Source organism: Ahaetulla prasina, chromosome 2 (genome assembly GCF_028640845.1).
Source record: "Ahaetulla prasina isolate Xishuangbanna chromosome 2, ASM2864084v1, whole genome shotgun sequence".
Classification (NCBI taxonomy): domain Eukaryota; kingdom Metazoa; phylum Chordata; class Lepidosauria; order Squamata; family Colubridae; genus Ahaetulla; species Ahaetulla prasina.
This window is the reverse complement of record NC_080540.1, coordinates 246,937,630-246,949,600: the sequence shown is the minus strand read 5'-3', so window position 1 is coordinate 246,949,600 and position 11,971 is coordinate 246,937,630. Positions and strand designations below refer to the sequence as shown.

Genomic DNA, 11,971 nt, shown 5'->3' with positions numbered 1-11,971 from the left:
AAAGGATGTAATGCTATTTTATAAATAGCAAGAACATATTCATAAAAGCTTATTGTTTCATTACAGACTATTTGCTTCCTTCTGTTTAAGTGTGTCTCGTTCTCAGGAGACTACTGGAGAAGTTCCTGCAGTTTTGGCAAGGTTTTTCAGAAGTGGTTTGTCCTTGCCTCCTTTCTAGGACTGAAAGTGACTAGGTCTGGCTTTGTACCTAAGGTGGGAATAGAACTCATGGTCTCCTGGTTTCTGTCATGATGCCTTAACCACTACACCAAACCTGCTGTCCTACAGACTATTAAGTGTCAAAACCTTCCAACATAGAAGTGGAAGGTTGCAAGTGTTAAATAATGTTCCATCCTACATAGATAGGGATCTCTTCTAGACCAGAGGTCTCCAACCTTGGCAACTTTAAGCCTGGAGAAGGTCAATTCCCTGGGAATTCTGGGAGTTGAAGTCCTCCAGACTTAAAGTTATCAAGGTTGGAGACCCCTGTTCTAGACCAAAGAAAAATTAACAATGGAACCAAATATATCCATATTTGTCACCTGGTTTGTGAAGAAAAATTGGAAACCAATAGACACTAGTTCACTTTCTCCTCTGTGATAACTGACACGGTCAAACTTGATTTGCCATCTGATTGTTTGTGAAAAGCCATCTTTGGAGCTGCAAAGCATCAAGCGCTGCATAAGCTTCACAGATATGCTTAAGGAGATACTTAGAAAGTATAATGAATTCCATTTGTGTATTTTTATCTTTAAAGGAATGTATGTGAAATTGTGATTAATGCTATTTTAAAAGGAGCTATATAACACGTATTTCAAGTTTTGTGTTGAATTCACACTCACCAAAGCTTAAAATATATTTCAGATTGAAAAAAATGTCCTTTATTTAATGTTAAGGCCCCCTCTAGTGTTTGAGAGTTAGTTGCAAACTCAATATTTGATTTACATTTTAGACCTATACAATGTAACTACACGAAACATAAAAGAATATTTCAGGTTTATTGGCATTTTCTTTTATGACATGTTAGCGATGCAATAAATTAAATTATGTACAAATTATAATTGCTCACTGTTGCATTATTTAAATTCCAGGATAATAATTATGAATGTGATTTACTGCAAATATATCACATATAGAAGTAAACTGTTCAACATTACAAAATCTTTAAATGCAAATGGTACAATTAATGAAAATTACCTGAAGAAAAAATATTTTCCTGTTTCAGTCCTTTAAAAGAATAATCAGCAAAAATGTGGTTACTTATAATGACTTACAATGTGAATAGACTGACAACGTAAATACATCTTTTAAATACCTTTTAAAATCCTGTAATATAAACAAAGCAACAAGTAACGTAAAATATATGGTCTTCAGTGTAGAAGTGAGATTTGCAGTGTAATGAAAATATTCTAACAGAATATGTGTGGAAAACACAAATACATTTTGTCTCAAAATGCTGAAAAATTGAGTTCATTTCATCACCAGCATGTAGGTGATTTTTTTTTTACTAAAAATCCATTTTAAGACCAATTTTTTGAAGTAAACTTTCATGTTACTTTCATATATTCAATACTGAATATAAACGTATTTTAAGTTTACAGAAAAAATTGTCACTAGAAAAAGAAGTGTTCATATTATGACGTTTAGCGTCACAAATCTTTGTTATTTTGAGTTCCTCATTACATAAAAAACTGGAAAAGGAAGGGGGTCTATTATTGAAGACAAACTGCCTAGCGTTAAGGCGATAGTGATATTTTTCCATTTTATTTCTACCCATCATCACATTTGGAATTCTATCACTTCTGGCACCATCCTGATTAAGGCTATGCTGCAGCCTTGGTTATTTTAAACTATGGATGTAAAATAAAAGTTAAACTAAATTCCTTATTCATCCGTGAGAGGAAAAATGCCTAGTGAATGTTTTCAGTTGTATGCACAAAGAAATGGTCAGGGCAGGCAACATTCAGACTAGTATCTATGAAAGGATTAAGATGCAGATTCCCATCCAAACCACAGAATAAAACAATCCCATACTTCACATGCACATTTGACACTCCATCCATAACAAGCACACACTGAACATATTGCTGAGAATTATGCATCACCGAAGTTGATATGGCTAACTCAGGCAGAAACAAACGGCATGATATGATTTTGAGACCAAAATCAATTCTGTGTTTAAGCTTTCTTCCACTGTTACTTTTTATCTGGTGGTGAATATAATATTATTAAATTTGTATGTTGCCCAGCTTTCAATGACTCTGGGCATTGCACAACAATCAAGCAGGAAAATCAATAAAACAATATAAATAAAAGATGGCAAGCATGATAAAGACAGATTTAGGATTAGAGTATGTATGTATGTATGTATGTGTATATTACATATCACATAGGAATAAAATTATTTGAGTATAGCCTAAATTACCAACAACTTTTAAAACATCCTTTAAAGAGATGGATATTTAATCATTAAATTTAATTAAATAATTAAATCCAACAGATGGATAATTACACTGTTGAATTAACCATTTTGTTTTCCAATTTTAAGCATGGAGCCATAGATTGCTATGTTGGATTATTTATATCACAAAACCTGTCTTGAATAATCCTACACGTGTAAAATCACTGTGTAATGAGATGCATGCATAGTAATATCCAAACAAATGTGCGCTTGCTTAGTGTTGGATTAGACAACTGATATAGGCAGTAGCTTCCAGATATACCGATAACCCCTCACTTAATTCCATATAAACTTTAATTTATGGATGAAAATAATATTGGTATAAGGAAAACATTAATCTATCCTGACAACTATTTGATAAGCAAAGTGTTTATGAACAATGTAATATTAAGTAATCCATCTCCTTTTACAGATCAGAGGAATGCACTTAAAAACTTGGCCATCTGCTACCAAAGTTTCCAAATATTCTTCCACCATTTACCTCAGTACAAATATGGCCCAGATAAACCAGGTGCCATTGCTTGATGGATCTTAACTGAATTGAATACAGAAAACTGAGATCCACATAACTTGCTTAAGATCCAGCTACTTGTCAGTAAAAATTGTGCTTTTCAACCTAAATAAGAGCCTATTCATACAACCTATTGTTAAACAACCAATCATCTAAATAAGTATAGTAGTTTTTTAAAGCAAAATCTGTCATATGAAGAAAAGTATTAAAATGTCAAGGTGTGATGTAATCTCAATTTTGCTTAAAAGTTGCTACAAATTACTGTAGGACATTTTCCTAAATGCAGTTTTATTGAAATGGTGTTTTATTATAAAACTAAATATAAATGTATTAAAAAACCAGGCATGTAATAAAACAAGCAAGCAACAAATTCTGACAAGAAATACTTCCAATGTGTAAATTAAAGCTTTTGCAATACTGACCAAATTGACATAAATAAATAGGTTAAAAATAATAAAATAATTGAAGTAATGCTTCTTCTCATTTCTCAAAAGTAGCGTAGTGATGTTCTAATACAGCAGTAAGTCTTGGGAGACAGAAGAGTATATATACAAATCCTTCAAAATCTGATTCAATCTACCATTTGCTAAAACTTGAGTCTTGGAAGTAGAAAATGTACATATATATATATATGACCAATTCTGAGTCCTGCTACTTGCTTCTATTTCTTTTTATAAGCACTTCACTGATTTGACGATCAAGCTCACTTACGATGTGATCTTCATGATTATATACACCTGTTCTCAACAAGGTATCCCTCTCTTCTATTAGACGTGCAAGGTAGTCATCCAAAGCCTCATCTCCTTTCCCAGTGTGAGCATTTTGCAGTTGGACTCCCAACAACTCTTGGCCATCTTGTGACTTTTTCTTGTCTTCTTCTTGTTTTAATCTAAAAGGAAAAATTACACCGGGTTGTACTCTACATCCTGCTCTTTTGCTTTTCAAAGCCAGCTTTCTATTGAAATTAGTCGAGATGAAAAGAAACAGACCACTATTATCTAATTAGAAGAGTCTCAATGCAAATTTTATTGCATAAGCCCTCTGCTGGAAGACTCAAGTGCTTTTCTCAAGTATATAAATTTGAGTGATCTTTATTAAGAATTAAACAGTTTGAAAACATTCAAAAATATATAGTTTAAAGGTACTGGAAGTACTTAGCCATTTAAAATAGAAAGTGTTATGCTCACGAGAGATGTGAGAACTATTAATATTTTTTTTATGCAACAAAAAGGTTTGCTTAGAACAGGAGGTAAAAAAAAATCTTGCTATATTATTTGCTACAGTCAAGATAAAAAACTAGGTCTGGTGGCCTTTGGCATAGATTTCCTATAAAACAAGGTTGCTACATTTTATAAATGGGCAAATATTACCTAAGGGACAGAAAGCTGTGTTCTTTTACAGGACTGACAGCCAATTAAATTTGACTTAGCTGAACCTTCACCTGTTCAGCAGCAGAAGTAAAAATCCAGCAAATGGTAACAATACCTGTTCAGTTCATTTCTGATATCCTCTAGCTCTTGCCGTTGTGTCTTCCCCAATTCTTTCTCTTCTGCTGCAAGGTACCGAAGTCTCATGTGTTCAAGTTCTTGTTGCTGCTTTTTAAGACGGGCCATAGCATTCTCTTGCTCACGCTGAGGAAAAGCCAACTACATTTAATTTTACAGAAATACTTCCACTGTATTTGACAGCTTATCTTATTTAATCGGGGACTGTGGATTTGGTTTGTGCAGTGCAAGTGAGGTAGGAAATAAGGGAATACTTTGCAAGCATCATAAAACCTACGATCTACATTTGTATTTAAAAAGTGTTGAAACCATTTACATGAGTTACATACAAAAATAGGGATTCCATAGAAAGAGACTTAAAATCCATGTAATTGTACATTTCTTCCTTTTGATCATTTATTAAAAATATGAGATAAATGACAATTAATTTAACTACATTTCTAGGGCCACCGATTAGTAGTTGTACTTTCGCTTAATGGCAAGCATTATTCAATGACCAAATTGCTTTTTCCACTGAAGTCACAATACGAGGGCTATTTGTAATGGAATAAAAGTTCGATAAAATTTTTGATAAATCTAAAATTCTCATGTTTTCAACTTTTAACTCATGCATCATATGGCAAAACATTTTCTACCAAGATACCTTGGAATGAGCTATCTTACACAGTGTGTCCAAAATCTAGGGCCCATGAGTCCTGTGGAATTGAAATATGGTAAAAAAAAATTTTTTAAAAAATAATGATATAAAATTATTATAAAGCATTTTATGACATAAGGTAAAGTATCATAAAACATTTCCATGGTCAATCCTGATGTTTAAAGATGCTATAAGTGTTCAACACGTACTAGTTTCAAGGTAGATACATCTCTGAAGATCCCTCTGAATTTTTAAGAACTTTTCAAGAATATTAGAAACCCTGTCACTGTTGAAGGCACTGAAGAATCTGGTAAGGAAATTTCTCTGAAATGATAATACAACGGGTCATGTGTTGTCTAGTACACAACACACATGTTGGCTACAGACTTATGGATACACTAATGGGAGCAACTTCCATTGAACTCAACAGGATTTAGTGCTGAATAGTTTTGCATTGCTGAAACCATTACAAAGTATCTGGTTTTGGATTAAAAACATGTGTTGCTGGTCTTCTTTCTTTCAATAATCCAAACAAAAAAAATGTTTTTTTGTATCTTGAGATATTATGTCTGTTCAAAGCTTGAATAAGCCAAATACAAATTGTCTGCCCTGTAAGCCCTTATAAGGACTAAAATAATTTTCTTAGAAAGCATGTGATACATGATATTAGGCACATGCTATATTCTTGTTAAAACAGCAAAAGTAATTAGCCAGTTTTCAACTTTAGAGTTCTACATGTCTGATAGGACTTAGGATTCAAATCATTCTAAACTTCCCAGACGATGTCTGAAGTAGATGATTTATGATGATTAGAGTAGAGATTTATAAAAAGAATGAACTGTCTGTAAGAAAGATTTTTGGTTGAAAAGATTTTTTATCCATGTTTGGTACTGAAATGAGAGCCGTTACAGCAGAGATTTTTTTTCCGGATACCTTTGTTTCACACAATGTATTACAGAAAACAAACATCCCATATTTGTTTTAATGACTATTTAAATCACTGAAAACTGCACCAACCAAACTCCGTGATTCCAGGCTGCCTTTGCATGCCATACAACTTTTGTTCCCCTTCCAGGTATTCTTAAGAGGTTTTCAGCCACGCTAGCCAAGTATCCTAATTATATGGACAGCAATTCAAAGGGACTTGAACTGCATTTCAAATTTGCTGTAAAGAGCAACGTATACATTTTCACAATAAGGTTATACAATAATGAAGGTCTTAACAATCTAACTGCGGAAGCAAATATGGTTTATTTTTTCCACATATTTATGGTAAGGATGTGCAAAACACTCAAAGTATGGAAAGGCTATTTTATTCCAGGCTTGGACAAAACATTATGTCCCTGTCTTCTCTCTTGGGACAAAAGAAGGCTAGTTTGTTGCCATTTTGATATCTTGCAAGTAGCTTTTTAAATTAAGTCATAGAGATTTAGAATGTGCACCATCCAATATTAGTTGAGGCAGACTGCTTAAGGGAATGTGACTTAAGCAAAAAGTTCATTAGTAAACACTGAGCAGCTACTATAGCATTCCTGGGTGTGTATATTTTATTGCTGCTTTTAAAGTTCTTGTATGGGGAAATTAGACTTCATAGGTCATTACATAATATTATTGCTATTTTTTGTATGCTAGGCTTTGGTTTCCATTGTCAAATGCAAACATGTGTCCTTATGATATTCAACTTTCAAACTGCACAGTATAAAAGTAATGTTGCTTTGTCTGCTAATCTGGCAAGGAGGCCTCCAAATATAAAAAATGTCCATTGTGCATTAGGAAGAAACCTCAAATCATCAGCCAATGAAGTGTATTTTTCTGCTAAGTTGTTCAAGGTTTTCTTGAAGTGAAGCCATGCCTATCGTTTCTTTGCTGGGTTCAGTTTCTTGATCCAGGCAACCGGAACAATAAAAAAAAATCCTTCCCATTGTTTGCAAATGAGAGTATAAATATTAAAGTATTTCATATTTGAATTTTTTAAAAAATTGTTCTTGGCCAATTTTCTGTAGAGGGAATGTCAGATATGGACTAGACCTCATCTATTTTTGAGAACCTAAGGTAAAAAGGAAAAAATCTTTGTCAAGTTGCCATTGTCCCTATGCTAACATGGTGCCCAATTGGAATACTGTAAATTAAGCTATTTTGTTTTGAACATGAACCAAAGAAGCAAATGAAGATTTCCCTTCTTCATTTTGAGTACACTCTTAAATGTACACACATATACACACATTAGTACTCAAACTAATGACTTTTGGAAAGTCATTTCAGTGATCTCAGGAGAGCCAGTTTGCTTTAGTGGTTAAGGCACCAGGCTCAAAATCAGGAGACTGTGAGTTCTAGTCTCACCTTAGTCATGAAAATCAGCTGAGTGATTTTGAGTTAATCAGTCTCTCTCAGTCAGCCTACCTCACAGGATTGTTGTGAAGAAAATAACAGGAAGAAGTATTGGGTATGTTTACCACCTTGAGTTATTATAAAAATAATAAAGGCAGGATTAAAATGAATGAATATGGGTATTTTTAAAATTGTATTTACCAGTATTTATCTCATATTGATAGAAAATAGTTACTGACTATGCTAATTTTCTAAAACCTGCTGTTTCAATAATGTTTTAGAGTTGTTCGCAAACATGAAAAGCTTTCAAATCTGATCTAGCAGCTTTCCAGAGATATCTTTATTGCCCTGCAGAGCTATAATCCATGACCTTCTGCAATTCTTAAAAGACTAAGAAATTATTTCCATTTAGTTCCATGAAGAAGAATGGAACTTGAAGAATGGAAATAATTGTTGATGACAAATGACTGTTGAGTGGCATTATCAACATGTTGAAACACCAGAAACACTAGATAAATTCTTTGGTTGCAGAAGCATGGCGTTACACATATTTAAACACAGGCTTCTCATTCCAGCAACTTGTGTCACCTGATAGAAAATATCACAGAAGAAACTCTCAATAATGGCATATGTCAGTTGCAAAAGGACTGAACAGAAAAAGGAAGCTTTGTAATCAGATAAGTTTTCATTTGAATATCTAAACATCAGATTCCCTCTCTCTCTCTCTCCATTATTTCCTATATATTCTTGTCTACTGCGTTAGAATAAAATAAAATCTGAAGGCAAGTATAGAGCACACTAACTAGACACTATTTCTTTATTTCTGTAGAAAGAAGCAGAATAATATTTTTAGTTATACTTCTGTTAGATTTCTAATGTTTTCTCTATTTAACTAGCAGTAAAATTACAAAATAAGATATTTTATATTGTCTCAACTGTCTCTCATTTAGACCTCTAGTCTCTATGTTAACAACAACAAATCAAGCATATAATAAAACTACTAATGTTAAAAAAACAGTTCTATAAAACATCCTTGTATGCTACCAGGTGCCATAGTTAAGAAATTCTTCAATCAATTGAGAACAATCTTTATTTTTTCCTAGCAGCTTATAAATCCAGAGGGAAGATGTAAACATACATACACTAGACTAAACAATGGCTAAATAGCAGCGACTATTTTCTCTCCCACTTGCACATACCAAAAAAAAAAAAAAAAAAATCTGTGGGAAAAAAAACGTACAAATAAGTCGAGGCAACTCAACTCAAGTTTTCTGAAAATAACCTAAAGCTGACAAGTTAGTAGGAGGGTCTGGATGGTTTCAAGACACAGTTTTTAACTAAGAGTTGGACTTCTAACTGTTTTTTTAAGGAAAGATTTACATCCTCTTCTTGGCTAAATTACTTGTAAATTAATCACATTAATTACTTTGAGAGGATAAGCAGGAGGCTGGACAAGATAGAGACAGTGTCAGCCAATAAAGTCTGTGTTTGTTTAAAACAAATGTGCTGGTTGTGCTGCGGACAAATCCCCCATATAGTACAAAAATGGTAAGACTTAAACTCTTTAATAACCACTTATCTCAAATGTACATACTTTGAGTTTTTACAGAAACAGTCAAAATCCAGACAGATCCTTCTGCAATCACCAAGTTGGATTTGCAACATTCTTTCTAGCTATAACTTCAAAAGCAATATGCTATAAGTTTTCTAATTTAAGGTTTCTTATATTAACAAAAGTAAGTAACTTTCTTGACAAAAGCTCAAACTGAAATATTAATATGCATATGAGAATCCATTATATTTTGGTTGTGTAAATTCTGCAATAAATTTACTTTTAAATATTGACATACATGCTTTGATTATCTGAGGATTTCTTTTTATGTTCCAAGTGGATGTCCCTTTTTTTTATGCAGGAATTCACAGACATTACACATACATCACATAATGAAAAATAGTAATTTCTGCAACTGCTGTAAAGATTACAGATTCAAAATGCAAATCAGATCGCCTTTCCTCAATGTTAAGCAGTGTGAACATGCAAATGTTGAAAGGGAAGGTTTGCCATTTTCTCCAGAATATATCTGACACGACTGCCTTAAATACCAACTTTTCTGCAAGATCTTTTTTGTATTCTCCAGCCTTACTCTATTGGGCCTTTTACCAAGTTCGCTTGGTCCGCCAGTTGCGTCCCTTCCTTGATCGGGATGCCTTATGCACAGTCACCCACGCTCTGGTTATGTCTCGGTTGGATTACTGCAATGCTCTCTACATGGGGCTGCCCTTGAGGTGCACCCGGAGGCTACAGTTAGTCCAGAATGCGGCTGCGCGAGTAGTAACGGGAGCCGCTCGTGGCTCCCACGTAACATCACTGCTCCGTAGTCTGCACTGGCTTCCTGTGGTCTTTAGGGTGCGCTTCAAGATTTTGGTTACCACCTTTAAAGCGCTCCATGGCTTAGGACCCAGGTACTTACGAGACCGCCTGCTGTTACCCTATGCCTCCCACCGACCCGTACGCTCTCACAGAGAGGGTCTCCTCAGGGTGCCGTCCGCCAAACAGTGTCGGCTGGGGGCCCCCAGGAGTAGGGCCTTCTCTGTGGGAGCATCAATGCTCTGGAATGAACTTCCCCCTGGCCTACGTCAAGTGCCTGCTCTTCGGACCTTCCGTCGTGAGCTAAAAACACATTTATTTATTCAAGCGGGACTGGCATAAGTAGTTTTGATTTTAAATTGGGGTTTTATTAATATTTTAAAATTTAAAATTTAAATTTTTAATTTTCAGCCTTTTTGTAATTTGCTATGTTTTAAATATTGGTTTTAATTGTATATATCCTGTGTTTTATCTTTGGCTGTACACCACCCTGAGTCCTTTGGGAGAAGGGCGGTATAAAAATTTAATAAATAATAATAAATAATAATAATAATATTGGCCAACTACTGTTGATTTATTATCTTATAATTTCCCCAAAGTTGGTCCAGAGCAGACTATAGTTGTTAAATAAGAACCATGTCAGTTGTCCACTATATTTTATTAAAACACTATTACAATTGCAAGGATCAAGCCAGGATACACCAGGAAATGGCAAGCCCTAGATCAGAACCCCAAGGCTCACCATATTCCATATTCTTGAAAACTCTGCATAAACCTATACAAACTCCAATCCCCATTCTCAGATCATGTAAGCCACACCAATTTGTGAGACAAATTTCTGAAACCTTTAGGCTTTTTCCAACTTGTGTTTATTTTTATTTTATTTTTATTTATTTTTATTTGTCGTAACAATATATACAAGCGTTGCATAAAGGGTTATCTAATATAAGAACGTATATATGAGGAGAAACGAGGTACTATAAACATATAAACCGCCTGCTGTTACCGCATGCCTCCCACCGACCCGTACGCTCTCACAGAGAGGGACTTCTCAGGGTGCCATCCGCCAAGCAATGTCGGCTGGCGGCCCCCAGGGGAAGGTCCTTCTCTGTGGGGGCTCCCACACTCTGGAACGAGCTTCCCCCGGGTTTACGCCAAATACCTGACCTTCGGACCTTTCGCCGCGAACTGAAGACACATCTTTTCATTCGCGCGGGGCTGGCTTAGATTTTATCGATTTTAAAATCTTTATTATTAATTTTAAATCGGTTTTAGTTTTTATATATTTTAAATTTTTAGGCTAATTATAATAAGTTTTTTAATCTTGCATTTTAAACTGTATATTTTCTTGTCTGTTTTTATTTTGCCTGTACACCGCCCTGAGTCCTTCGGGAGAAGGGCGGTATAAAAATCAAATAAATAAATAAATAAATAAATAATATAAATACATAGGGGAAGAAACAATAGGACAGGAGCGGTAGGCACGTTTGTGCTCTTATGCACGCCCCTTAGAGTCCTCTAAGGAAAGTGGTGAGGTCAACCGTGGACAGTGTTAGAGTAAAGCCTTTCGGGTTATGAGAAGAAACAACATGCATATGCATTCCAAGCATATACAATTCTGTTACAGAAATCGTGTTTTCTGCAATCTAAACTGGAGCGGTTGACATTGAGTTTAAATCTGTTGGTAGCTCTTGTGATATTGTTATTGAAACTGAAAAAGTCATTGACAGGAAGGACATTACAACGGATGATTTTATATGCTAAACCCAGATCCTGTCGAAGGCGACGAAGTTCCAAGTTTTCTAGACCCAGGATATCAAGTCTGGTGGAATAAGGTATTTTACTGGTTTCGGAGGAGTGGAGAATTCTTCTCGTAAAATACCTTTGGACACGCTCAACTGTGTTGATGTCAGATATATGGTATGGGTTCCAGACAGGAGAGCAGTAATCAAGAATTGGCCTAACAAATGTTTTATATGCTCTGGTCAGTAGCGTGGTGTTTTTTGAAAAGAAGCTAAGTGTTGTCTAATGTTGGTTGAGAATTCTAAGAGTTGCCACCACAATGTTGTTTTTTGGCTGTGAACCGCCCTGAGTCTTTCGGGAGATGGGCGGTATACAAATATAATAAATAATAATAATAATAATAATAATAATAATAATA

The 11,971-nt window shown here is 34.7% G+C and overlaps 1 protein-coding gene across 1 annotated transcript in view; it reads right to left on the bottom strand.

Moving 5' to 3' along the window:
- Window positions 1-984: 984 nt before the first annotated feature.
- The window catches only part of CEP120 (centrosomal protein 120), a 40,014-nt gene continuing 29,027 nt past the window's right edge, over window positions 985-11,971 (bottom strand). Inside the window, exons 19-20 of the mRNA XM_058170148.1 lie at window positions 4,458-4,603; window positions 985-3,861 (exon numbers count right to left, since the gene is read on the bottom strand). Of these exons, the coding sequence (XP_058026131.1) occupies window positions 3,624-3,861; window positions 4,458-4,603 (384 nt within the window). The 3' untranslated portion in view covers window positions 985-3,623. The remainder of the gene's footprint in view (window positions 3,862-4,457; window positions 4,604-11,971) is intronic.